The sequence below is a fragment of the Mustela nigripes genome, chromosome 14 (assembly GCF_022355385.1).
Source record: "Mustela nigripes isolate SB6536 chromosome 14, MUSNIG.SB6536, whole genome shotgun sequence".
Taxonomy (NCBI): Eukaryota; Metazoa; Chordata; class Mammalia; order Carnivora; family Mustelidae; genus Mustela; species Mustela nigripes.
The window spans coordinates 18,928,029-18,955,354 of NC_081570.1; the positions used below are offsets into that span (position 1 = coordinate 18,928,029).

The 27,326-nt window shown below is 56.7% G+C and overlaps 2 protein-coding genes and 1 long non-coding RNA gene across 8 annotated transcripts; 1 reads left to right on the plus strand and 2 right to left on the minus strand.

Moving 5' to 3' along the window:
- Nucleotides 1-2,046: 2,046 nt before the first annotated feature.
- Nucleotides 2,047-17,534, plus strand: EXTL1 (exostosin like glycosyltransferase 1). Of its 3 annotated transcripts, XM_059376726.1 has the most exons (11): nt 2,047-3,679; nt 9,719-9,809; nt 10,065-10,172; nt 11,233-11,352; nt 11,944-12,076; nt 12,274-12,380; nt 13,179-13,268; nt 14,065-14,151; nt 14,553-14,713; nt 15,934-16,105; nt 16,265-17,534. In XM_059376726.1, the coding sequence occupies exons 1-11, from the start codon at nt 2,907-2,909 to the stop codon at nt 16,433-16,435; spliced, it is 2,013 nt and encodes a 670-aa protein (XP_059232709.1). In that variant the 5' UTR covers nt 2,047-2,906; the 3' UTR covers nt 16,436-17,534. The 3 variants fall into 3 exon arrangements, with proteins under 3 accessions (XP_059232709.1, XP_059232710.1, XP_059232711.1); XM_059376727.1 differs by lacking the exon at nt 10,065-10,172; XM_059376728.1 differs by lacking the exon at nt 16,265-17,534 and having other exon boundaries at nt 2,048-3,679; nt 15,971-16,064.
- On the minus strand, nt 11,346-13,252 carry LOC132001829 (uncharacterized). 2 transcript variants are annotated; one of them, XR_009399691.1, is made up of 3 exons: nt 13,099-13,252; nt 12,664-12,823; nt 11,346-11,700 (listed from the first exon to the last, which is right to left on the minus strand). It is a non-coding gene; the product is annotated as an uncharacterized LOC132001829 (long non-coding RNA). The 2 variants fall into 2 exon arrangements; XR_009399692.1 differs by having other exon boundaries at nt 13,030-13,252.
- Nucleotides 17,535-18,887: 1,353 nt separating the features above from the next.
- Nucleotides 18,888-26,391, minus strand: SLC30A2 (solute carrier family 30 member 2). Of its 3 annotated transcripts, none has more exons than XM_059376729.1 (8): nt 26,240-26,391; nt 25,368-25,588; nt 24,538-24,684; nt 23,651-23,804; nt 22,764-22,920; nt 21,922-22,027; nt 20,681-20,815; nt 18,888-20,179 (listed from the first exon to the last, which is right to left on the minus strand). In XM_059376729.1, exons 1-8 carry the CDS (start codon nt 26,299-26,301, stop codon nt 19,983-19,985), a joined length of 1,179 nt encoding a protein of 392 aa, XP_059232712.1. In that variant the 5' UTR covers nt 26,302-26,391; the 3' UTR covers nt 18,888-19,982. The 3 variants fall into 3 exon arrangements, with proteins under 3 accessions (XP_059232712.1, XP_059232713.1, XP_059232714.1); XM_059376730.1 differs by having other exon boundaries at nt 18,889-20,184; XM_059376731.1 differs by having other exon boundaries at nt 20,153-20,243.
- Nucleotides 26,392-27,326: the final 935 nt, after the last annotated feature.

Below are 27,326 nucleotides of genomic sequence, written 5' to 3' on the forward strand. Positions count from 1 at the left end.
CTGCCTTCTGTAAGAATGAGGGTGTACCTAAATAAAATATATTTTTTTTTTTAAAGAGGGTGCCTGGTGGCTCAGTTGGTTAAGCGACTGTCTTTGGCTCAGGTCATGATCCTGGAGTCCCAGGATCAAGTCCCGCATTGGGCTCCCAGCTCAGCAGGGAGTCTGCTTCTGCCTCTGGTCCTCTCCTCTCATTCTCTCTCTCAAATAAATAAATTAAATTAAATTAAAAGAATGGGGTGTACGTGTCTCACTCAGGAGACAGGATGGTGCAATGGGTGACGGAATGGACTGCCCGGGTCCAAATCCTTGCTAATATTTGGGAATTTAGGCGACTTACCTAAATTGCCTGGACCTCTGTTTTCCTGCCTATAAGATGGGGATAATAACAATACCTTCCTCAGAGTCCCCCCAGGAGAGGACCCAATGAGCTAATACACTTGCACTTAGGAGTTGCATGTGGGACATAGTTAGTGTTAAAGGAAAGGTAGCTGTCATTGTTCTTCAGGGTCTATCTCCAGGGCCTGGCACAAAACCCGGCCCACACTGAGTACTTAGTAAGTACTTGTTGGATGAATGAATGAATGAATGAATGAGGACAGGGATAGAAGGATGAAGAAGTGGCATGAGAACCTAGGGGAGGGCCCAGCCCCAGCCCGAGGAGAGTCAGGAAGGCTTCTTGTAGGAGGGGAGCTGATTCCTGTCGGATGGCGGGGTGGGGAAGGGGAGGTTCACTGAGCAAGGTGAATGTCAGGAGCAGCAAACAGCAAGTGCAAAGGCCCCTCTCCCCTTGGGAAAGCCTTGTTCGTGCAGGGAAAGTCAGTCCAGGACTCAGTGATGGACACTGTAGGCGAAGAGGCCAGGTTTCCCCTGTGCTGGCCATTTTGAGGACATACTTGGGTGAATGAACTGTGCTTTTCCCTCAGACCTGCTGCCCATGGACGACAAAACATTCCCACAGAGGGCAAAACATTCTCCCTGGTCAGATCAGTGGCCCTCTGAGATCAGGGCAAGGCAAGCAAGGAAAAGAGGTTGCCACTTGTTGGGGGACCCCATGGGATAGGCCTGGATTTAACCTGACAACCTTCTCACGTAAAGATCTTCACCTCCGTGTAGAGATGAGGGGACAGAGGTCCCACATCATCCAGCTGAGAGGAAGAGACAGAGTTTGCTCTCGTCAGCCTGGTCCAGTGTGGCCTCCCGCATCAGACTGGCACTCCTGGCGGCCAGGGGTCTGTGCCTCAGCGATACTTCAGTGGGTGACATCCCCCATTCCTAACCCCCCCCCCTTTCAGAGCACAGACCAAGGAACTAAGCAGGGGAAGCCCTCAACAGCCATGGACTAATGGATAGCCAAGTGTCAGGCAGAACTCTCCATATGGACTGGAGGGTGAGCCTCAAGACCTTCCCTCTAGGGCTCCTGATGAGGGCAGACCTCATCAGACACCTGACCAGCCGGTGACAGGAGTGGGGATGACAGGAGTGGGCCTGAAAAGCCTGCCGCCAGAAGAGATTGGGGGGCGGTGCTGAAGGAGGAGGGGCTAATCCTGGGAATCAGTGGGAGCGTCTTACCCAATACCACCCACCCCATCCCGCTCCCACCTACCCCTCTCCCCACTCGACACTTCACTTTCCTCCTCTGTGGGCTTCCTCGTCCTCTGACTGACAGACTCCGCACACTCGCACCACCAGCTGCAGTGACCGGTGGGGAGCTCTAAGAAGAAGGGCCTGGAGTTCAAGGTTTAAGTCCCCGCCCTGCCGCATCTTTGTCATTTTAGGAAGATAACACCTCTCTCTGAGCTTTGCTTCTCTCCCTGTGAAGCATGACACGGCTAAACCACTGCTTTGGAGCCTTGACGTGTGAATTCAGAGACGGGCTGGGATAGCTTGAGGTATCTGAGAGATTTGGGTCCCGCCGGTGAGAATTACTGACATTGGAGGAAACTGGTTTGGAAAGGGTTAAGTGGAGACCCCGCCTCCCAGGCAGGAACGAATCAGGGCTGGCAGGGGAGGAGCCAGGCTGGGAAAGATATCCAGTCCTGCCAGATGCTGCCCGGAGAGGGAACGGGAGAAGACGCCAGTTGGGCAGGGGGCGGTGGGACTGGGCGTGGGGCAGGGTCCTCGGTGTGTGCCCCGTGATAGCTCCAAGTCAGAGGGTGCAGGACCAGCTGCTAGGGGTGGGGGAGGAGGGGACCGAGCTGCCTGCGTAGGGGACAGCCGCGGAGTGGGAGAGGACTAGGACCCAGAGAACTCCCAGCCCCCCAGGCAGGGGGCACCGGCTGCACCCAGGCCTTGACCTCAGCCGACCCTGATAGCCCACATGGGGTGTGGGGTCTAATTTTAGCTCCAGCCGCAGGGCCCACAGCCCAGGAGTGCCAGCCAGTGGGCTACTCCGGAGCCGCTCAGGCAAGGGGAGAATTGGAGAGGTCAGCCCCCCTTCTGTCCAGCCCTGCACCCTGGCCAAGCCACCTCCTGCGAGAGCCCTGACGGGTTCCCCATGGCCTGGCAGACTGCCCACCTCTCTGCTGAGGCCAAGGTCAGGGGGTGCAGCCAGGAGGGCAGAAGGACGTGGCCTTGCAGTGTGGTCAGGGGATTGCATCAGCCTGAGCAGTGCCCAGGGGCAGGGGGCCCTGCTGCAGGGGCAAAGCCCAGCTTGGTTGTCCAAAGGCCAAGGAAGCAGATTCCTGACTGCAAGAAGGCAAGGCCACAAAGTCGGGTCCTATCTGGCTTCCCGGCACCTGGCTGGTGACTTGCGGTTTGACCTTATACAGGCCGCCCGTTCTCAATGGGCCTCAGTCTTCCCATCTGTGCAATGAAGGCGCTGAACTAGAAGGCAGAGCCCAGCTCCAGCGACTCACCCTCGAGCCCCTGCTCCTCCTGCTTCCCCAGCCCTGGCCACGGGTGGCCACATGCAGTCGTGGAGAAGAAAGTCCCTCTGGCTGGCACTGTCGGCCTCTTGGCTCCTCGTCCTTCTGAGAGTCTTCCCCCTCCTCCGCCTGGCAGTGCCTGCCAGACCCCGGGCGGGTGCCCCCCAAGGCTGGCCCCACTGGCTGGACATAGAGCTCCTGCAGAGTTTCTCCCAGCCTGGGGAGCTCCCAGAAGATGATCCTCAACCTCTTCCAGCCCCCCATGGCGGCAGCTGCGACTGGGGAGCTTGCTTTGATGTCTCCAAGTGCAGGGGTGGTGGTCTCAAGGTGTTCGCGTACCCAGTGGCTGGACCGATCTCTGACATTCAGCGTGGGATCCTGGCTTCCATTGAGAGCTCCCGCTTCGGCTCCGTCAGCCCCGAGGAGGCCTGCCTCCTCCTCCTCCTCAGCCTGGAAGCCCCAGCTGGGGAGTGCAGCCCCTTGCCCCAGCAGTGGAACGGTGGAAGGAACCATCTGGTCCTCGGTCTCCACCCAAACTTCTGCCCCCAGACCTTCCAACTGGGACAGGCGATGGTGGCCAAGGCCAGCCCCACAGTGGACACCTTCCGGCCTGGCTTTGACGTGGCCCTCCCGCTTCTCCCCGAAGCCCACCCATGGCGAGGTGGGGCCCCTGGCCAGCTGGGACAGCACAGCCCCCACCCTGGGGTGCCCCTGCTAGCCCTGGCAGAGGAGAGGGGCGGGTGGCGCACGGCAGGCACTGAGTCCTCTGCCTGCCCCCGGGATGGGCACTGTGAGCAGGACCACGGACCTGAGCAGTAAGTGGACCTTTACCTCTGCCACCCCGGGGTGGGGGTGGGGGGTGGGTAAGGCGGGTGCTGGGTGGGAGGGATCTGCAGTGGGAGTGAGCCCAGAGGCCAGGGTAGAGGGCGGATGGAGATGGGACTGGAGAACCAGCTAGGCCTGACGAACTCTGGCCCCAGCTGCCCCAGAAGGGAGAATCAGGTTAGACTGAGAGAAACCCCACTCAGAAGGTCCTTTGTCACACGGGGTATCCAAAGTAGGTTTGGGGGTTCTCCCTTAGGGGTCCGTAAACACAAAAATATGACTCACTCCTACTTACTCTTTTTCTCTTGTTCCAATTCCTCCTTCCCTAATATTTTAACATACATGTCTGTTGGGCTTGGTCTGTGCTAAAGTATAAATAATCGTTATAATAAAATAATACTAACTGCTTTCATTTGTTTGTGTACCAGACACTAAGCTCAGAGAGGTTAAGTAATTTGTCTGAGGCCACCCAGACAGACAGGGCACAGTGCTGAAATCCAGAGTTGCCCGTTTCCAAAGCCTTCAGCATTAGAATTCTGAGTTTTAACCAAGGGTGTACGATCAACCCATCAAATGCCTCAGAGCCGTGGAGATTAAGGACTAGTCACAGATGGAAGCTGCTCCTGTGTCTAATTTGGGGAATTAATCTCTTAAGGAAACAGCAAATATGAATGAGGTCAGACCAGCAGAAGAACTTCCCACCAGCACGACTGCCTGGAGACATGTAAGGGGCGTGGTGGCCTGTGGGACATGGAGAGTTGTTCAGAAACTCCTGTCCCTGGGCTAGTTGGAGTGACAGGCCTCAGGTGATAAAGCAGTTAACCCCTAAGTATCCAAACCCCTCTGCGCCCCTGGGAGGCCGGCAGTGTCCGAAGTGTGGTTGTGCAGGCCTGTATTCCATTCCTTTTGAGGTTGTCCAGGCCCCGAGCAGCAGCAGGTTCCTTCTCCATGCGTGGGGCAGACCCGAGTTGGAACCTGTTACTCTGGTGTCCTTCCCTTGCTCCCTCCCTCAGGTATCTCCCTGTTCTCTGCTAGAACAACATGGGCTGTTCTCAGCTCACCACCCCTGTCCCCCACGGGAATTCTTCACGTGGCCAAGCTCCCTTTTTGCCTCTGCCTCTCAGGGGCTTCTCTCAGCCAGAGGGCTCTGCTGGGAATGCAATTCCTCTACCTCCTCAAGGCACATGGCCTCCAGGGAGCCCCACAGCCAGAGGTAGGAATGCAATGGCCTCTTTAGCCCACAGGCCCTGCTGCCCGGACCCATCCTCGGAGTGATCTGAAAGGTCGGGGATCACCCCCACCCCCAGGCCCCTGAAGCTCAGAGCTCAGACAGAGCTTACCTTCAGTGAACAAGTTTCTCTTGTTCACCATGGCCCCGCCTGACCTTCCTAATTAGACTTTTAGCTGCTCTTGCTTATAGAAGATTTTTTTTTTTTTAAGATTTTATTTATTTGTTTGACAGACAGAGATCACAAGTAGGCAGAGAGGCAGGGGGATAGAGAGGAGGAAGCAGGCTCCCTGCCAAGCAGAGAGCCCCCATGTGGGGCTCGATCCCAGGATCCTGGGACCATGATCTAAGCCGAAGGCAGAGGCTTTAACCCACTGAGCCACCCAGACGCCCCTAGAAGTTCTTCTTTCGGCTGACTTTAATTACTGCACTGGTGAATCTGAAAGCTATTTCGGTCTGAACTTCTTTGCGAAACTGGAAATTAGGGAGCTTCACACAGGAAGCGAACTGAATGTGTTCTGATGGAACCCAAATTGGCCAGAACTGGCCAAGGCTTTCTCACCCGTGCGGGCCGCCCTCTGGGTAGCATGGTGGGTGAGTTTATTTCCAAGGGGTAATGGCTGGCAGACTCTGACTGTCCTCTGCAATTTCCCCAGTTCTGTCTTTGACCTCAGCTCCCACCCCCACCCCCTGCAGAGAACAGGCCTTGTAATCTCTGGAGTAACGTTAAGCCTCAGTTTCCCTGAGGTGTCAGGCAGCTGCCTGAAGCAGCCAGACAGTAAGGAGAGAGGGAGGCCACCAGCCACAGGGCAGCCCCCCGAAGGTGGCCTGAATAAACAAGCACTGGCCCGAGAAAGAGGCAATTCCCAGTCCCTGCCACTGTCCCACAGCCACTTTCCCACATTCACTGGGCAGGCAGGGAGGCCGAGGGGGAGGGGAGGAAGTGAACACGTGGAGCCCAGTGCTGTGCCAGCCCCTTTGCACAAGTCACACACCCTCAAGTACCCTGCAAGGGAAGCATTTTCATTCCCATTTCAGGGAACAGGAAACTGAGGTTCAGAGTGGTGGAGGGAGCCAGCCAAGGCCCTTGGGTGATGAACTCCTTGACTCATCACGGCCTCCCTCGAGTTTGTGATGGGGCGGCTACGGAGCTGGGCTTCAGCCCTACACTTCTGGCCCCAAAACCCGTATTTTTCCACCTCCGGTGAACAGTCTCCTATTGCTTTGGAATAAGCCTCCACCCTTTTAAATTGTTATTTATTTATTTTTATGAATAGGGAATTCATTCACAGGCTACAAAATTCCAAAGGCACAAAAAGGGTATACAGTAAATCTCCCTCCCACCCCTGACTCTGGCCACCCAGTTTTCCTTCCTGGAGCCAAACACCGTTTCTAGTTTCTTTTCTGAGGTACTCTGTGTGCACGAACAACGCATGTGTGTGCTCTCTCCCACTTAGGGTTTTTTTTTTTTTAAACATAAATTCAATGCATGTTTTAAGGTCTCCTTTGGATCTAGGAGGCACAGTGCCTAGGTCCTGTGGTACTTTCAGGGACCCAAGAAAATTTTTATTTTGATGAAATGATTTTCATTTCTTTAAAAATCAGAAGAAAAAAACCATACATTTAAGTGGAAGAAAATGTTTTGATATATATGTTTTTTGTTTTTGTTTTTTTTAAGATTTATTTATTTATTTTAAAGATTTGTTTATTTATTTGATAGACAGAAATCACAAGGAGGCAGAGAGGCAGGCAGAGAGAGGAGGAAGCAGGCTCCCCACTGAGCAGAGAGCCCGATGCGGGACTCGATCCCAGAACCCTGGGATCATGACCCGAGCCGAAGGCAGAGGCTTTAACCCACTGAGCCACCCAGGCGTTCCAAGATTTATTTATTTTTTTGACAGACAGAGATCACAAATAGGCAGAGAGGCAGGCAGAGAGAGGAGGAAGCAGGCTCCCTGCTGAGCAGAGAGCCCAGTGCAGGGCTCAATGCAGGGCTCAATCCCAAGACCCTGGGATCATGACCTGAGTCGAAGGCAGAGGCTTTAACCAGCTGAGCCACCCAGGTGCCCCTTGTTATATATGTTTTTAAAGATTTTATTTGACAGTGAGAGAGCACTAGCCAGGGGTAGGGGTGGGGCAGAGGGAGAAGGAGAAAGAGACTCCCTGCTGAGCTGGGACTGCCGCGCCCCCTGCCCTGTGCAGGACTCAATCCCAGGACCCTGAGATCCTGACCTGAGCTGAAGGCAGATGCTTAACTGACTAAGCCACCCAGATGCCCCTAATATATAATATTAATGTTTTCATTTATTTTTAAGTAATCTTGACCAAGAGTTGCACACCCCACCAAATGAGCCAGCCAGGCACCCCAGTGTTTTTGTTTTTATACCAATGAAATTATCAAATGTAATTTATATATAATATCTATGGCAGAGAGACCCCAAAGGCCAAAGAGCCTATGGCACATGGAAGTCACAGTGTGGCCCTGCCTATAGCCAGCCCGCAAGAGGGCCCAAGGGAGCCACACTGACTCCATCCTTGGGCACTGAGGCCCTGAGTCTGTAGCAAGTGCCTTATAGGGTCACAGAACCCTAAGATCTCGTTGGCAGTTTCCATGATGTCCCCTCCATAACATGCACACAGACACACCACACAGCGGCAGGTGCTCATCTAGCTCTGCTTAATTAGCTCTACCGACGGGGATCTCACCATTTCCCTAGGCCACCCCCCGGCTACTGTCAGCGAAATCCATTATTAGAATTTGTGCAGAAACTGACATCTTGGACACCTGGCTCCCGGCTCCTGGGTCTGTCAATTTATCACACATCCGTTCACTGAGCATCCGTTACGTGCCCAGTCTCGGCCAGGTGCTCTGCCAGGCTGTGCAGATGTGGGCCACGGCCCTCAGGCTGCTCCATCTTGTAGGAAAGGCAGGCAAGTTCCCAGTTAAGACCCACATCATTAAGCGGAGAGACGCTGTACAAGCTGCCTTGCTCACTGACTCCTTGACTTCCAAGCTGTGAAGCCCCTCCAGGCCTCCATTCCTTCATCTGTAAAGCAGGGGACTAGCAGCGCAGACCTCCCGTCTTTGAGGGAGTGCTGTGAGAATGAAGTGAGTTACTGCCCCAAAGTACTTCGTACAGGGCTCAGTCAAGGTCAGCTGGCTCATTACTACTGCGGGCACACAGGCTGTGAGAGCAGAGAGAAGGGAGCCATCTTTGGAAAGATCAAGGAGGGCTTCCCAGAGAAGGTGAGGTTTGAGTTTAGACCTTTAGATCGAGTAGGAGGAGGGGCACCCGGGTGGCTCAGTCAGTTAAGTGTCTGCCTTCGGCTCAGGGCATGACCCCAGGTCCCGCATCGGGCTCCTTCCTCCGTGGGGAGTCTGCTTCTGCCTCTCCCTCTGCTGCTCCCCCTGCTTCTGCTCTCTCTCCTATTCTCTCTCTCAAATAAATAAATAAAATCTTAAAACAAACAAACAAAATTATGAAAAAAAAAGATTGAGTACGAAGAATCCCTTGGGTTGTAAGGCAGAGAGGGATGCTCGAGGCTGAGCAAGGACGTATGGAGACACAGAGGAGGAAACAGCAGAGGTTAGTGAGGACTGGGAAGTACAGTTTATTCAGAAAGCTCTTTGGATTCTCGGAAGCCTTGAACTTAGGGCTTCTCAGTCCCTTAGGGCTTTGTTGGAGAGGGAGGAGGGCTGTAGCTGGCTGGTGCTGTGGCAGCTTCTGTTAGAGAATGTTCTGTTGTTTAGCGTGTGAGTTCTTCCAGGAGAAGCCCGGTGGATGCCTGAGCAGTAGAGACAGAAGGGCGGGGGGAGGCAGAAATAACCCAGGGACAGGAGTCAGCCTATTTGGTTCTACTTCCAGCCTTAACCCTGTCTGAGTCCCCAAACTAGTCCTTGGGTCTCTCTGAGACTCAGTCTCCCCATCTGTTCAGTGGTTCAGACTCAGACCAGACAGGATGTAGCTGAGGAGGGTCCTGGGACCTCTGGGCCCTATTCGTCAGTCCCACTCTGAGCAGGCCTGTGAGCTCAGAGGTCCTGCCCCTCCGCACCCTCCTCAAGCCTCCCAGTAGCTAGGTCATGGGCACGGCTTCCCTGGGTGGGCAGTCGCAGGGAGGTGGCTTTGGGGAGGCTGTAAATCAAGCCTCCCCCCCAAACACACACAGCCTGAGTGTGGTCCTGGGCTTGGGGGGAGAAGATGGGAGGAACAGAGGAGGCCTGTCCTCTGGGTGAGGGGGCCTCTGGGCAGCAGCTTCCTGTGCGGTTCCAGGCTGGGGGCCCAGCCCACCTCCTGACAGAGGAGCTTTTCATGGGCCTGGGCTCTCTGGATGGGGGGAAGGCAGGGCACGGAGGCCTCGCGCAGGTGAGGGCTGCCCCAGAATCTGCAGAGCGGTGGGAGGCAGGGGGAGGTGCAAACCTGTGCCTCTCCCAGTCAGACTAGGCCTTGGAAACAGCTGGTCCCGCCCCCTCCTGATTTGCAAATGAGGAAACTGAGGTCCAGAGATGAGAAGGGGGAGATGCCTGAGACCCCAAGGGCAGAGGCAGAACTAGAACCCAGGGCTCCTGCCTCCCACCCCACCATGGGTGAGGGGCGGGTGTGAAGCTTGTGTTCATGTCAGTGTTCATGTGTGGCTGTGCGTGTGCTTGAGTGTTTGTTAATATGTGAAGCACAGATGGTGGATTTGCACACTGTGAACTGGGGAGTGTTGAGGGGGTTGCGGGGGCATGGAGGGAGCCGGTGGGGTGAGGGGCTGGTGTCTCAGGCCTCACCTGTGCGGTACCCCTCCTGTACCTCCTTAGGACCCACCCTGGGGCAACGCTCCCCAATGCTACCTTCTGCCTCATCCCTGCCCACCAACCTGACGCCTTGCACTTCCTCCAAGCCCTGCAGGTACAACCCCAACCTGGGCATGCCCTGGCCCTGTCCTCCCACACTCCTGAGCTGGCAGGCTCTCTCGGCCAGGCCCGGGGAAGGGACCGTGAGCTGCCCACACCCACACTCGTAGAACAACCGGCTACCCAAAAAACCGCCTTTCTCTCCTCTGGGTCCCTTGTCCCCAACGGAAGCAGCAGCTAGTTTGGAACTGGGGGAGGGGAAGTGTGTTCAGGATGTGACTGGGCTCCCCAGTGCCTACCTTTCCCCCAGGCCGGCTGTATCCCTGTGCTTCTCAGCCCTCGGTGGGAGCTGCCCTTCTCCGAGGTCATCGATTGGACCAAGGCGGCCATCGTGGCTGATGAGAGGCTCCCATTTCAGGTAGCTCAGGGCCCTGCGCACAGGGTGGGGACTGAACCCAGGATGTGGGAGAAGCCTGGGATCTCAGCCTCCAGGCTGATCTCATCCCTCGTTCATATCTCCCCGTATGTGTATATTCATGATTTTGCTCCAAGCCCCAAGCTTCTGGGGCTCCCACAGGATCAAAGAGAGGCAGAGACTTCTGACAGTTTGAGAGCAAGTCCTGAGCCTTTTCCAGCCTCAGTTTCTCCAATCTGTACAATGGGATAAGTTAGACCAGATGATCTCCACGGGCCCAGCCGAGATGACTCGACCAGTTTAAGGGAAAGCCATAAAAATCCAAAATCTGAGTGCCTCCAGGGAGGTTGGGGTGGGAAAGCAAAATGCACGGTGACTTTCCCAGCTGATGAAACTACTTTTGCTTGCCCGACAATGAGAGAACTGCGTACGCCTTGAATCTCCTGAGAAGCGAGAACAGTATGGTAGTTAGTAACAGTAGCTGCCTGCATTGAGCTGCTACCATAGGCCAAGCACTTAACGTATATTGTCTTAGTTATTTATTTATTTTTAAGACGTTTAAAAAAATTTATTTGAGAATGAGAGAGCACACAAGTAGGGGGAGGGGGAGAGGGAAAAGGAGAGGGAGAGGAAGAAGCAGACTCCTCGATGAGCAGAGAGCCTGAGGCAGGGCTCGATCCCAGGACCCCAGGATCATGACCTGTGCCGAAGGCAGACATTTGCTTAACTGACTGAGCTACCCGGGAGCCCCTGTATAATCTAGCTTAATTCCCACAGCCGCCCTATGAGGCAGGTACTGTTATTATCCCCACTTTACAGATGAGGACACAGACTCAGAGAGGTTGAGTAGTTTGTCCACAGTCACACAGTTATTAAGTGGCACTTAGGCTCAACTCTGTGTGACCTTGATTATTACCTGGGACTTGGCCAAAGGTGGCTGCTTGGAAAACTGTGGGGAGAAGGCTTCTGGTTCCCAGACCTCCAACCTGGGTGGTCCCATCTTAGAGTCAGTCAGAGCCTGACAAGGCCCCATGCCTTCTCCTTTCCTCCCTCTGTACCTCAGGTCCTCGCTGCCCTCCAGAAGATGCCCCCCACCCGGGTCCTTGCCCTGCGTCAGCAGACCCAGTTTCTGTGGGATGCCTACTTCTCCTCAGTGGAGAAGGTCATCCATACCACTCTGGAGGTGAGGGAGACTTCCATGATGGGAGCCATGGTGCTTGGCTCCTGCCTCATTCCCTCTCCACATCCCTCTCTCCAGACACATCTTCTACCCTGCTGTTTGGACTTCTCCCCTGCAGGGGCTTCTGGGATGAATCTGAGGCTTGACTCTGAGCTCTTGGACAAGTTCCTTCTCCAGTCTTGGCCTCGGTTTACCCCCATCTGTAGAGGGATAGCTCTGGCCAATAGATTTCGAAGCCTGTGCCAAGGTGTCAGCCCGGGTGATGGTCAGTGGCTGCCTTCAGTGCTGTGTTAAAGGGGAGTCTGGGTCCGGAAAGAATGTCGCACTCGCAACTCGTTAGCCACATCTGCCCTGAGTGAGGAAGGACAAGGAGGCAGCAAGTTCACCATCACTGGCCACTTCTGGACACCGTCACTGAGTGCCCCCTATTCTGGACTTCTGCACCTGAGCCCTTCGGACAGTGATGCAGCTGTTGCCCTCCCAGGAACCTGAAGGGGGAGGGGCGGAGGGGCGGAGGGGCGTGGCTATGCCAGATCTGAACTTCCCCAGACCCTGCCCACGACCACACCCGCACAGCCCTCTCTCATTTCACAGATTATTCAGGACCGGATCTTTGGAGCACCTGCTCACCCCTCGCTCCTGTGGAACAGCCCTCCAGGCGCCCTCCTGGCCCTGCCCACTTTTTCTACAAGCCCCTCGGACTTCCCCTTCTACCACCTACAGCGGGGTATGCCTGGGGATGGGACAACTTGAAGTCCCCTCACCAACTCTTCCCAAGACTGTCCCAGCCTCAACCACAGAGCCCTGCCATGCCCTTCCCTGATTCACCCACATCTCTCCTGGCTCCTGGAGTCCCCAGCTCAGGCCACCCTTTAGGGGGTCCTGTCCCCTCCCACCCTAACAGCCTGTGTCTCATTTCCCTAGGCTCTCGGCCTGCTGGCAGGTTCAGTGCCCTGATTTGGGTGGGGGCCCCAGGCCAGCCCCCAGTGAAGCTCATCCAGGCGGTGGCAGGCTCCCAGCATTGTGCCCAGGTCTGTCCCCTTTGCCAGTGGGGGCCCTGGGATCCAGGGCGGGGGCGAGGGAAAGGGCAGGGCCCTTGAAGACATCTAGACCCCAAGCGTAACTACATGTTTTGAGGGGAGGCACAGGAGGGGTTTTCAAGGGGTTTTCACTGCCCTCTTTTTTAAGTCCCAACATTCTTGTTCCTTTCCTTCTCCCCCCTCCCCCCGCAAAGGAAACTGATGAAATCATGTAAAAGGCAGGTACCCCTTGGGGCCACTGGAGAGGTAAACAGGCGATCACGCGTGTACTCACCCATCAGTCATTTTCTCAGCGCCAAGCCCGTGGGGGTGATGCTGAGGACTTCGAGAAAAAGCAGGAAAGGATTCTGCCCCGGATTCAGATTCAGTTAGCACTTTCCGGCACACGCTGTCAGGTGTCACTTCCAGAGAAGCCACATAGCCTCCTGAGGGGACTTAACAGGGGAAGCAAGCCCTTAGCTCGGCCAGGGACAGACAGAGCAGCTCCACAGAGGGGACATTTGAGCTGGGCAGCGAATGATAAAGGACCAGAAGTGATCAAAAGCCTCTGAGAGAAGATGGGGATGGGACGAGGGGCCAGGACCCAGGCTAGGGGCTACCACAACTGGCTGTCCCCAGTTCCGATGCTGAAGGTAGCTACCTTCGGGTCACACCAGAATTCCTGCCTTCCTGATGCCCAGAGGTAAAAACAGGGCAGCAAAGGACGGACCTTGGCTCCAAGTAAACTCTCCCAAACTCAGAAATACAGCTGTTCTCCCAGCCTTCAGGAACACCCCCTTTTCCTCCTAGATCCTGGTTCTCTGGAGCAGTGAGAAGCCACCCCCTTCCAGGTGGCCCAGGACAGCAGTGCCCTTGACAGTGCTGGCCGGGCAGAGGAAGGTGAGGAGTTGGGGGGAGGGGCGTGGGAGGGAGGGCTCCAGCCCCCGCATGCTGGGAACTGGGGAGGGCACACATGGCTGCTTTGCTTGAGCCCGAGCCAGATCTGGACTTCCAGTCGGGCCCGAAGCTGGTCAGGAAGTCGCGCCTCACTTGTCCCTTAAGGATCTCCCCAGGCGGACTGCTTGTGCCGTGTGGGTGCAGCAGAATTCCGTGGAGTGGACGGTGGGCTGTCTGATGTGGGTCTCAGCTGCGGGCCCGATAGAGATGATCCTCTCCCATGCCTGGCCCTTGTGGGTTGTGCCTCCTCCAGAGAGCTGGGGTTTTATGTGATGAGGGAAGGCAGAGGGGATATGTTGGCTGCCATGGATGAGCCAGAGGAGAAACGTGGAGTCTTGAAGAAATGAGAACAGATGGCAGCAAACAGAGCCAGAGGAGGGTGGCTTCTGAGAACCCGGGATGCTGGGAGCCCCCTGCGTGCTGTGTGGCTCTGGGCAAGTCCCTTCATCTCTCTGGACCTGTTTCTTTCAAAGAGAGGATGTCTGACAGTCCCTCCCAGGGTTGAGGCGAGCATGTGATGTGATAAGAGGAATCCCAAAGGGTGGAAACTGGAGGGGCCCCTGGATACCTTCTGCCCCATCTGCTCCTGGTCCCAGGTCCAGGCGGCCCGGCTGTTGTCAAGTCCTGCCTTCTACACCTGCGTGCCGGGGCTCCTGCTTCGTGGCTGTGTAGACTGTCACGGTGGGAGCCCAGGGACGGTTGCCACGGCTGAGTCGGCCTCACCTCCCTCCCACTATAGGCCAGCGACCGCTTCTTCCCGCACCGAGCCCTCAGCACGGATGCCATCCTCAGCCTCGACGCACAGAGCAGTCTTACCACAAGCGAGGTGAGGTCACGGCCCGAGAGGAGCCCAGGGTGGAGGGGGGACAGAGACACCTCAGATTCCCAGAGCAGTGAGGAGCCTGGGACCAGCGCCCGGGTGCAGCCTCCTGCTTTTGAAACCACCCCCGAGAGCCTGTCGGCCTCCTCCTTAGTCATCTAGCAGAAGCTTTCAGCAAACTTTTAAAAACAGTTTTCAGCTCCCAGGGGGAAAAAGCACTGTTTCCAGCTCCCCGTTGGGAACCCCCACCCCACCCCACCCCACCCCAGCGCAGCAGTCCTGGGAACTTTCATGCACGCACGTCCTCTCCCGAGTCCCTCGGCCGGGCTGGCCTGGCCTCCATGTCTCTAGATGTTCCCGGCTGGTCGGGAAGTCCCTCCTCATACCTCACTTCAGTATCTCCCCAGGTGGACTTCGCTTTTGTGGTATGGCAGAGCTTCCCGGAGCGGATGGTGGGTTTCCTGACATGGAGCCACTTCTGGGATGAGGCCCGGGGTGGCTGGGGCCACACTGCCGAGAAGGCCAACGAGTTCTCCATGGTTCTCACATCAGCTGCCTTCTACCACAGGTACGGATGGCCGGCCTGGCACTGGGAGCCGAGGGCTAGAGCCCCCACTCCCCCCCACGGCCTTGATCCTGGGCAGGGCAGTGTGGGAGTGAGCGCATCAAGCTAGGGCCTAGAGACCCGGGTTCTGGACTCAGATCTACCACACCCGAGTCGTATGATGGGCAAATCTCCTCAGCTCTTGTGAGGCCTCAACTTTCTTTGTCACCTCACAGGGCTGATGTGATAATCTGATGAGAAAACCATATGAAGGCCTTGGCACACAGGTGGCCAACGAATGGTAGCTAGTGTCATTTTAAACAGAGCTAGGCAGAGGGTAGGGATTTGAATTTGGTGATGGTGATGGCAAGGGAATGGCCCTGAAGACATTTTTTTTTTTAAAGATTTTATTTATTTGACAGACAGAGATCTCAAGTAGGCAGAGAGGCAGGCAGAGAGAGAGGAAGGGAAGCAGGCTCCCTGCTGAGCAGAGAGCCCAACGTGGGACTCAATCCCAGGACTAGGATCATGACCTAAGCCCAAGGCAGAGGCTTTCATCTACTGAGCCACCCAGGCTCCCTACCCTGAAGCTTTATAAATGTGTGTGTGGTGGGCTGGGGACTGCCCTAGGCCTTCCAGAAGCACCCATCTTTGGGGTAGGGACTGAATTCTGGAAGGCCCCTTTAGAAGGGTTCTGTAGATGTGTTTAAACCAAATATGTGTGACCTGGAACCTCTAGTAGGTTTACCCAGAAGCTCTGCGAGGGAGTCTCAGCAGAGTGAAGACTACCCCTAAGGTCTGCAGGGTGGGCCTAGGTTGTTCTAGAAGGCTGCGTGGAACAAGGCTCACCCTGAGCAGCATCAGTCTGGTTAATCCACAACCTTCCTGAAGCTGGTCTTTGGGGCTGCCATTTTTTATGGCCTTGGAACCAACTGACACCCCCCCCCCCATTCTGTCTGAATTCAGTTCCATGGTGGCCCCATGGAACTGTAACAGAGGGGGCAGGGAGGACACCATGTGCTGCAGACAAACCCACACAGTGCAGGACAGCAGAGAGAGATGTATTTCCGGTGTGTGCTCTCTGAGGCCGCCAGGGCTTGGGTGGGGTTGGGGGCGAGCAGCATTTTCTAAGGAGGCATGGGGATTGAAGTTAAAGGGAGAGTGAGGTCAGGAGGAGAATGGGGCCTGGCAGGGAGAAGTAGTGGGTAAATTTGACGGCAGCCCCTCCCTCTCCCCTTGCCCAGATACTACCACACCCTCTTCACCCACTCCCTGCCCAAGGCTCTAAGAACCCTGGCAGATGAAGCACCCAGCTGTGTGGACATCCTGATGAACTCCCTGGTAGCAGCAGTCACCAAGCTGCCCCCTATCAAGGTGCCCTATGGGAAGCAGCGTCTGGAGGCCAGCCCTCCCCTGGTGAGGATCCAGGGGGACAGGTCGGAACTGGGAGGGTGCTGGCGGTGGAAGGGATTCCCTCTCACTAACCCCAATCTTTCTTTGCTGCAGGGTTCATGGGCATGGGGGGTGGGTTTAGAGGACAGAGAAGACCTCCAAAGCGTTTTTCCTCCCCCTTAGGCGCCTGGGGACCCAGACCCGCAGCCGCCGGCCCAGGACTGCATCAATCAGATGGTGGCCGAGTTTGGCTACATGCCTCTGGTCTCCTCTCGCCTTCGTCTGGACCCAGTACTGTTCAAGGACCCGGTCTCGGTGCTGCGCAAGAAGTACCGCAGCCTGGAGAAGCCCTAGCTTGGACCAGCAAAGCCCCCAGTCCGGCTCCTGGGGGGCGCTGCTCCTGCAGAGGGTTGGGGGGGGGCTCAGCCCCCTCCCTTGGGAGGTCTGAAGAGCAATCAAGGCTGCCAGTTAGCCAACACGTCAGGTCCCTATTAGCCAATCACCCCAATGCCCGGAGCTGTGGGGCATCGCCCCACCCTCCAGTCCCGCCGCTTGTGGCAGGTCACAAGTGCAGGGCCCTCGCTCTGGGACTGTGCCCTCAGCCATCGTGACCTTATGCCTGGAATGCCTTTCCCAGCTTCTCTGCAGGAGCTGACTTCTACTTGTCTTTCAGATCTCCGCCTCCTCCACAGACTTGCCTGAACCCCATCCCAGACCCAGTTCCTCTGCTCTTTTACAGCCGAGCGTTCCCCACTGTTCATGCTGCTTTGCAAAGTACACAGTCAAGCCCCAGGACCAGCCTGGAATCCCCGGGAAGGCAGGGCCATGTCCTCTTCTCTCTGGCCTGGCAGGTGCTTCACAAGTATTTGATGAACAGATAAGACCTCAACTGCGTGCCTGGCCCTGTGCCATAGTCGAGAGTGCGGACAGTGTGCCAAGTGAGACAAAACTCCGTCCCCCCCCGCCCCTTTCAGGGTTCTCAGTCCGGCAGTAAGGCAGCCACCCGCAGATGCCTGGGTTGCCAGGCGCGATCTTCGTACAAAGAGGCGCCGAGAAGCCAGTTTCGGGCTTCCCTCCCGAATCTGGCAGAGCAGGGGCCGGTGGGGCAGACAGACGGGAACGCCAGGGGGCCTGCCAGCCCAGCCCAGCCCAGCCCAGCCCAGCCCAGCCCAGGGTTCTGCATTACCGAACATGACCACTAGAGGTCAGCGCCGCCCCGCGCTCTCTCTTCCGGGAATGGGAACGGAGTTCTTGGCGCCCCTCCGGTCAAGGGGTGACCCGGCAAGGGGCTGTGGAGTGTTGATGGGGTGCAGCCCGAGGTCCGAAAACTGGGGGGAGGAATTCGAAAGAACAGTCCCACTCCTTTGGCCCACATACTCTGGACTAAAAAGCCATTTCTAGGTGGGCTGGTTGGGAGATGGGGTGGTCCAGAGCACCCTGGGCCGTGGGGGGGGGGGGGGGGGGGGGGGGGGGAGACTGGAGGGTTCATCCACCTGGAACTAGAATTATCACTTCCGAAATAAAGTGCATGTCCTTGCTCCCTCATGCTCAGGCTATAAATAACTCCTACAGTGGCTGTGTCAGGGTGGGGGACTCAGGGCTCACAGGGGAGTGGGGGTGCTGGGTCCAGCCCAGGTCCAGGGTGTCAGGTGTTTTCCTGCTTTGACGGCCTCACCGCTTTGGAAACTTTCCTGACTAGCTCACCCTGGCCAGCCAGAACATGCCGTCCCCCAGGGCTTCTCCAAGGCCTTCCACCCCCATCGTCCAGTTTGACCTCTTGCCCCTGGATGACTTGGGTCCTCCCTGCAACCAGTCACAGCTGGGGTGCAGAGAGGACTCTCCCTTGGAAAGCATGGGGTTGCTAGCTTATTAAGGTGGACGGGGGCCTGGGAGTTAAAAAGGAGGGAAGGCATTCTGGCCCAGGGTCAAGAGCAGCTGAAGGTGGGTGAGGAAGCACACAGCTGTGGCCCAGGCAGCCTTCCCAGGGCGGGGAGGGCTCTGAGTGCCAGGCCCAGCAAAGAGAAAGAGGCTTCCCCTTCCCACTCACAGCTTCGGCACCCAGGCTCTGAACTGCCTGGGCATGGCCTTACCCATGGAGGGCACTGCCAGGCCCAAGGGCTCACACTGTACCAACATGCAGCCCAGAAGGTTTTCAGCTCCTGCTGTAGAGGGAGGCAGAAACCCCAGACCTGCTTCACAGTGGCTATGTGACTTCAGAGACTCAACCCCTCTGAGCTTTGGTCTTTTCATCTGGAAAAGTAGACCCTCTTGAGAGGTACATAGCCTCTCAGGATCCAGGTTCCTGGGGCCTGGAGGGGAGAAGGGGTTTGATACCCCAGAGAATGGAGCAGAGCAGAACACAGCCATCAGCAACCCCCTGCCTCACACTTCCAGGCCCGATGACTTCCCACAGATTTTGAGGGGCTGAAGAAGCCACTGACCTTTATCACAGGCAAGCCTGGATGACAATGCCTGAAAGACATCAAGAGGTTATTTCGTAGATGGGAAAAGAGAAGCACAGAGGAAGGCCAAATGACCAAGCCTTCCTCATCCTGCCACGAATCAGGGCAGAGGCAAGACAAAATCAGTGCTGCCCCTGGGGAAGCTAGAAACCCACTTGGCTCTTTGGCAAGGTGGCCTCAGGCTGCTACCTTTCCAGCATGATGGTCAAAGTATGCACTCTTCAGACAACACCAGGTGCTTAACAGACTTTGGTTCCAGTCCTCACAACAACCCTGTGAGGTAGGTTCACTCTTAGTCTCTCATTCTCTGAGACCTAAGAGCCACCTAATGAGTCAGGTGGCTGCTTTCTCTGTGAGACTAGGGACAAGTCTCCCCTCTGTATCTTGCCAACGCAAGCGGCCCCTAATTCAGGAATCTACATACGCCTCAGGAAGCCAGTGCCTCCCATCCGTTGTGCCACCAACGGAGCAGGTCAGGCCACACCAGCCACAGCGCTGGCCCACGGAAGTCAGGCTCTGAGATCCCTGAGACTCTTTTTTTTTTTTTTTTTTTTTTTTAAAGATTTTATTTATTTATTTGACAGAGAGAGAGATCACAAGTTGGCGGAGAGTCAGGCAGAGAGAGAGAGAAGCAGGCTCCCGCTGAGCAAAGAGCCCGATGCAGGGCTCGATCCCAGGACCTGAGATCATGACCCGAGCCGAAGGCAGCGGCTTAATCCACTGAGCCACCCAGGCGCCCCGATCCCTGAGACTCTTATCAGGACAAGAGAAGTGGGCCAGGGGCTGTGGGGCTGCCACCCACCCCCCAACCAACCGGGGCAAGGCTTCCTGGGCAGGGGGAATAAGGAAAGAAGAAGCCGGCCAGGTCCTGACATGGTCAGACGCCTCCCCCCTCCAGGAAAGGGAAATGTGGCTCAGAGCTGAAATGACTAAGGCACAGGCAGGCCTCAGGTGCCCACTAGTTTCCCATCTCAGGGGGACAGGTCGGAGAGTGCAGGGTCTTCACAACTCCCAACCCCCAAGGCCTAATCACACCACAGTGTCAGAGGCAGAGGGAGAAGGGCTTCTTCACAGATTCATAAGGCAAAGGCCAGACTGACATGAGGAATAAGGCAGGCGGGCAAGGGGACGTTGGAGCCAGTCTCCCCTCTGTTCCCCCTCACTGTGCTTCCCTGCCTTTCCAGAAGCTGGTGTAGGAAGGCATTAGATGTGGATGGGGCCCAAACCCAGCCCTGCCAGGCACCAACCCAGAAGCTGGAGGAGCAGGGTCATACTAGCTTTACACTTGCCACGTCTCCATCCTTAAACTGGCTATCTAGTCAGATGGGGGAGGCAGGGGATGGGTTCCTTCACACTCGACACAGAGCAGAGGTCAGGAGAGGGACCCGCTTTATAATACATCCAGGGGAGCCCGAGTCCCAGCTGGGCCTGGGGGACACTCAGCCGCAGCGGCTGCAGGTCCTGTCCATGCCTCCGCTGGCACCTGGCCAGGCAGTCAGTCCGAGGGGCCTTGGCATGCCTGACAGTCCTTCATTTCCTCGGAGTAGTCTTCGATCTGGATGGTCATGGTGTGGAAGTGGAACTTGCCCTGCAGGCGGGTGCTGGCTGCCTTCAGCACAGCCTGGCCATCTGCATTCTGAGCTAGGGGCAGAGAGGACACACCAGGGGAGGCACTGGACAATGATTTACTCACTCGGGCCCTGAGGAACGATCAGGAGCCTAGCTCATTCCCTACCCACAGCAGGACATGGTACAGGCATCAGAGAGCACCCCTCCCCTCCGCCCAGTCCCATCCCTGCACTGGGCCACCCTCCAGTTCCCACACCTGGTACCATCCCTCCAGAGCAGGGGCCGCCCTGGCTTTAAGGCTGGGAATCTTGGCCCTGCCACCTAGGCACTGTCAGAGCCTGGGCAAGTGACCTGACCCCCCCACCCAAGCCCCAGTCTCCGTTTCTTCATCTATAAGCATGACTGGGATGACCAAATGAACAAGGTCTATAAAGTACTCCGCGTGGGGCCAAGTTCAAAACCAGCCGCATTGCTGCAGATTTGTGAGGCCCTCGGGCGCTTCAGGGATGGCCCCAGGCCTCCGGCAGCCTCTGTCCCTCACCCCGCCCTGAGGATCCTGGCCACTCACCGATGGCGATGTGGACAGACAGCACAGGCTGGGCCACGGTCAGGGCCCAAATGTGCAGGCTGTGCAAGGCTTCCACCCCTTCCACCGACAGCAGCAGGTCCCGGACAGCCGTGAAGTCCACACCCTTGGGGGTCCCTGAGGGGGGCGGGGATAGGAGCTGAAGGAGCCTGCTCCCTCCTGCCCCTGCTGGTTTCTGCTGAGCACCCTGGCCAGCAAATCTGATGTTGCCCCCACACCCCAGATGATCTCCATCATACTACCCTTCTGTATTTTCCTCCTCATGCCTGACACTGTCTGAAATGACCTTGTCAGTCCCTTCCTCATGTCCCCCTCTAAAACGGAAACTCCACGAGCACGGGATGGTCTGCTTTGTTTACTGCTGTATCCTCAGTGCCTAGAACAGTACCTGGCCCAGAGCAAGTGCCCAATGACTGTTTTCCCGAACAGAAAGGAGAAGGAAAGACGGGCATCAGGGGACCCCCGCGCCCACACGGGCCATCAGCATCATCACTTTTATCTAGGGCTGTCACACTCTGGGGGAAAATGCTCTGAATCACAGCCAAACACTCCGGCTGACTCCACATCAGCACCCAACTTTGGACTGCACCCTGGCCACACATAGCCCCAGGGTCCCGTGACCCTGGGGCACAAGAAAGCTGGTGACTGTGGCAACTCAGGGTGGACCATTTGCCAGTGCAGAAGAAGACCCCCTGCCCCCAGCTGAGCCAAGTGCTCCTGAGCAGAGGCCTCAGAAAAGAAGTCAACGAGCTGGAGGGGTCTGGGGAGTTTTGTCCAACACCCACCATCCTTTTTTTCTGAGCCTCAGTCTGCCACCTGTGCAACGGGAGGCAGAATCCTCGTCCCTCTCTGCCCAAGGGGAGGCAGCTAGAGACTGCAGAGATGTATGGGGGAGGGGCGGAGCAGCTGTTGGTATACACTACCTAGAAGTTAATCTGACTAGACAGGGAGGACACACCCCAGCAGGGAGGGGGACACCTTGGGGCTAGAGGGAAGGGAAGGTTCGGTCAGGGTCATATTTCCAGGAACAGTCACACCTGAGGGCTCCAGTTGATGCCAAGACTGGCCTGGGGCCCCAGGAGGTTTTCCAGCCTATGCAAGGCTCCAGACCATGGCTCCCTGCCAATGTGCTAGGACTCTCCTGCTCCCCCCACCCTGATCCCCACCAAACTTGTTAGTACTGGAGAGCCCAGAGCAAAAAGAGAGCCCCAAGCCCAGGTTACCTTCCATCAGCACCAGGATCACATCTCTCAGAATGGTCAAGGTTGTCCCCAAGACCAGGATGGAGAAGAGGAAGGTACAGATGGGGTCTACGTACTTGTACTCTGGCTACAGAAAAAGGGGAAGGCAGAGCAGCGGCTCACCACCCAACACCTCAGCCTCTCTCTTCCTTCCCACCCAGCGCTGCGGTGGGGAGAGGAGCCCTCTGCGGGGTGGGTACAGGCCTCACCCCGGGCTCTGCCTCCCAGTTCTCTGCCTTTTATCCTGTGCTCACAGGAACAGGCAGGAGAGATCACAGCTCAGGATAAGACAGGCCCTTCCCACCCCTCCTTGCCCAAGGGACTGAAGTGTGAACAAAACTAAAAGGAATCCTAGATACCAGTGGTCCACCATCTCATTCTATAGGTGGAGAAACAGGATCAGTGAGTGCAAGGGACTATCCATCATGTCGCTCGCAGGGGCTGGAGCCAGGCCTCAATCCCAACGCCTGGCTCTTTCCACTACACCACTCTTCCTCTGTGCGGTGGGCAATGCATCGGCAGCCTGCAGGCCTGGGGGTCTGAATCTGACTCCACAATTTCCCAGCTGTGTGACACCATCCAAGTCACTGAACCTTTCTGAGCTGCAGAAACACCACCAGCTGCTCTTCAGGATTACTGTGAAGATCGGAGGTGCTGACACTTGGTAGGCACTGGGTAAAAATGTTCCTTCCTCTCCCCATATAGCGGGGAGGGAGCTAGAACCTGGGAAGGGCCATGTGTAGAGAGGAGCCCCCACTTGATCTATACTCTCCTGCCCACTCCCCCCACCCCCCAGCCTACCTCCCTTTGTCCCCAGCTCTGACCTTGAAGTATAAAATATAGGCTGCCACCAAGATGCCTATGCTCTGCAGAAAGTCTCCAATCACGTGGATAAAGGCAGCTCGGACACTGGGGTTCTCTTGCTGCTGGCTGGGGTCGTGGCTGTGCCAGTGGCCAGACGGGTGAAGAGTCAACCCCATTCTGCAGAAACAGAGACAAAGCCAAGGGTTCACTGACGTAGCAGGGAGAGGCCCCCCAGTAGGGCTGGCCTCCCTATGGGACAAAAATCCTAATCTTCAAACTGCCTGTTCCCTGTGCCTGGTGAGGATCCCAACCACCATGGCCTTCGTTCCAGAGCACCATGGGAGAATGGGCTCAGTTCCAATGCCAGCCTAAATCCGGGCACACAGATGCTAACTCTCAGGACAGGAGGGCACCATGGAGGTCATTTTGTTCCCCCCATCCTTTCACAGAAGGGGAAACGGAGGCCTAGGGAGGGAAGTGACTTGCCCAAGACCACTGAGCCAGGAGAGGAAGCCCAAACAAGACACCCATGTTCCACCATACTCTGCCTCTCACTGACACCACTTTTAGGGCCAGCGGCTTGAAAAAGAACTTGGATTCTGCCCTTACAGACATCTGCTCCTGTAAGAGCTAGACCCCTTCCCATTTGAGGTATGAAGGCTCCCTGTTTATTCCCGCACACATATGGTGGGAAGGTGGCCGAGCTGATGCCACCCCAGACTCCCAGCTCTCAACGGCTCCAGCCTAGGCCTAAGGCAGAACTGAGGTATTCCAGAAACTAGAGCTCAGATTAGGGAAATTCTCATCCTGTGGCCTGTGCATGGCCTCCCTCTGCTGAGAGCAGGCACGCAGACATGTGTGTGAAAAGTGGGAAGGAGGACTCACAGGGAACAGAAGCGACACTCACATGATATTCACCGCCACAGCACAGCCCGATGTGATCAGCATGGTCCCCCCTTTGATCTCATAGTCCCCAGAGATTAGCCTCTCCACCGCCAGGAACACCAGCACTCCAGTCACGACCCAGATGGACAGTACAGAGAGCAGGGCTCCCAGGATCTCTGAGGAAGAACCCAACACCCATCTTAGCATGCGGCCCTAAGACTGAGGCGGCCTCCCCAGCCCTCCACGATCCTCCTGCCCCATCCCTGTAAAGTCAGGGTCTGGAGCCACCTGGGCTCTGCCGAAGGTATGGCTGGCATGGTCACGCCTTACAACCTCACCACTCATCCCTCAGAGGACGTCAGAGCTAGAAGGAACTTAAGTCACCCAGGTCAACCCTTTTTGTTTTACTTGTGAAGAAACTGACTTACTAAAATATGTACCTATTGCTCAGCTGAAGAACTGAGGCTTCTGAGGAGAGACTGGGGCATCTCCCACCAAGAAGAAAATGATAGTGTGGCCCAGAGATGAACTAAAGGGGGCTTAAAGCCTTTATCTTCCAGTAGGCTTTGCTGACCCTTTCCCTGCCCCGGAAATTATTCCACATGCAATTATGTACAGAGTTAATGCCATAGTCATTTGTTCTTGAAGTCTGGCCATTTCATTTCTTAGAAAGGTGAACTCTCCTTCCCTGTAGGTTCCCTCCGGAGGTTCCCAGAGAACAGGGGACCAGGGCTCTCCCATCAGACTGGGAGCTACCAAACGACAGAAGCTAAAACTGACATTCTCTTCCCCACCCCAAGTCACCCTCCCGGCCTCACTCAGGGATCTACCTGCTGTAGCCACGAAAGAACCCACATCTTGACCTGCCCCCTCTTCCAACCCCATTCCCACCCCAACAGGGGTCCTCACCAGCTCGCTGCCAGCCGAAGTTCATCGTCTTGGTGGCTGGTCGGGAGGACATCCAGAGAGAAAAGAGGCTGACCAGCATGCTGGCAAAGTCAGTGAGCAAGTGGGCTGCATCAGTCATGACCGCCAAGCTGTGAGCTAGGTACCCACCTGCAGGGGCAGGACCCGAGACGGAGGGGCCTTATCAGCAACCCATGGAGCCAACTTCTCAGACTGTGTGTGCAGCAGGCAAACCATGGGGTCTGGAGAAAAATCATGTGTTTGGGACCTCTCCACCCATGAGCTGTGTAACCATGCACAAGTCACTAACTTCCTGTGAGCCTCAACTTCTATCTGTGAAATGGGACTGACAAGATCTACTGAGAGGGGAATTGTGAAAATCAAGTTCAAATAGGGCCTGTAAAGCCTAGGAGGCACTCAGTAAATGCTCTTTCCTTCTCGGCATCCAGGCCATCCCTTACACACTGGTTGTGCATAATCTTGGGCAGATTACTTAATCCTAACTGCCTCCGTTTCATCAACTATAAAATAAGACCACCACCCATGATAGTATTAGTGTGTCATGAGAACTGGATGAGATAACCTGCATGTAAAAGACTCAGCATAGTGAATGTTCAATAAATGGGGCTATTCGTAGGTTCTTTTTAATTAAGTAGGCCCCACACCCAATGTGGGGCATGAACTCACGACCCTGCATGCTCTGGGCTGAGCCAGACAGATGCCCCAAGGCTATTAGTTAATTAATATTACTGGGAACATCCTGGAGAAAAAACTTTTAGATCATGAGACTATCCATGCACCCAATTTCGTTTAATTAGCACAAAAGTTCTTACCAACGACTTCCCCAATCATGAACACCAAGCAGATGGCAGAAGCCACATAAAGCTGTCGCCGGGCCCGCTCCTTCTTGGGGTCGAAGTGATTGCCAGGACCCTTCTGGGCATGACAGTAATGATTACTCTCAGTGACTAGATCAATGGCCTGCAAGTCCAGGCCAGATGGGGACAGAGGGATCCAGCCAGTCCCCTCCTGCCACAGAGATCCCGTGTAAGACCTGGCCAGAGAGGATGGGAGAGGCCCGACTCAGCTCTGAGTTGGGGGCAAGGAGGCCAGACTCCAGTCCCATCTCTCTTTGGGGTCTTGGCAAACGTTCCCACGCGTCCAATTCAGGGAATATCTAAGGGCACTCCAAGCTGAGGAGTGACCAAAAACTCGTGTTTGGAGTGGGGTGCTGGGGAAATGACCAGTCCAGGGGTCTTGAGGTCTTGGCCCAGGGTGTTCCTTCCTCCCCCACCCCACCCGGGTCAAAGACGGAGAAGGAAAAGACCTTGGGACGCGGCCAAGGGGCAGGGCCAGTGCAGCCAAGCACGGAGAAGGAACAGAACTCAAGCTCTAGGAGAGCAGACGCCCCTCTTGCGCACTTGGGGACACAGGGCCTCCCAGGGCAGAGCTGCCCCGGGGGCAAAGTGTCGGGCCAAGGGCGGGGCTCCAAGCATGCGACTGCCCACTAGTGGTCAGGATCCGTGCTCAGCCGCGGGGGCGGGGGAGCTCCCCCCCGCCCCGCGTCCAGGTTCGATTCCCTCTTTTCCCTCTCCTTCCCCGTCCCAGTTCAAGCCTCCGGCAAAACCGTCCACTGTAAACCGCAAACCAGGAGATGCGTCCGGAGCCGCTGAAATCCCCGCCGCTCCGCAGACTCTCGCCTTACCGGGCTCCCACCCTGGCGTCCACCAGATGCTGCCTCTCCGTGGGCTCCATGAGGCCCCACATGCCCCGCGCGGGGTCCGGGAAGGCGCGCGGCCGCCGTGCCCAGTGCGCCCTGGAAGTTGCGCGCGGGACGCTGCGCCGCGCGCCGTTCCCCGCGCCCCTGCGCCCGCGCCTCCCGCCCGCCTGCTGCTCCGCGCTGCAACTCCCGCCCGGACCACGCTGGGGGCCGTCCCGCTGCCGCTCCGGCCGTTCCGGCCGCTCCAGACAGTCCGCGCCCACAGCTGCGCCCAGCGCCCGCCCGCTTTATCCTGCCCCGGCCACCCCGTGTGAAGCCGCTCGCTGCGCGTCGTGTGCAAAAGCCCGCCGGGAAGGGGGAGGGGAGGCCGGCTGCGCAGGTTTTCCCGGCGCTGCCCCCGAGCACCCAGTCTTCAGCGCCCCTGGGGCCCGAGGAGCCCACCCCACGTGACTAGGACTAGGCGACGGCTGCGCGCACTGTCCCCTGCGCTCGGCTGGCCACAGCCCGCCGAGGCGCTCTCGGATCTCGGTTTGTTGAAATCCGCTTTCAGTCCCCTGAGAGCAGGAATGTGGCTCCTGAAGTTAGGTGTGTTGTCCCCTCAGGCTGAAGGCTCCTGGGGTTGGCTGCTCAGACTAGGGGGGGGGGGTCTCCTGGGGGCGGGGTATGCGGACCCTCGGGCTGGGGCAGGAGCCCTCCTTAGGACTGGCTGTGACCCACGGGCCCATCCCAGCCACCGCAGCTGCGCCTCTTCCTCCCCTCCCGCGCGCTCGCGCTCCGATTAGATTACTATCTGGAGTAGCTTTATCTCCACCCCTACGTAGAGCAGAGTAGCCTTCAGCAGCAGTCCCCATCTGCAGAGAACCGACACCACCAACCCCCTCCCTTCCCCGCCCTTCCGCCGCTCACGGAAGCCCCTGGAAGGTGCTGTACGCGGTGTTCCACCAGAAAAGCTGGCCCAACTGGGTTGGCTTGGTGCCCTACCCACTTTAAGCTTTGTCTTCTCGCTGGGGCTCGGCGCGGGTGTCGGGACCTTATGGCCTAGCCTTATGGGTGGACTCTGATAGGGACCTAT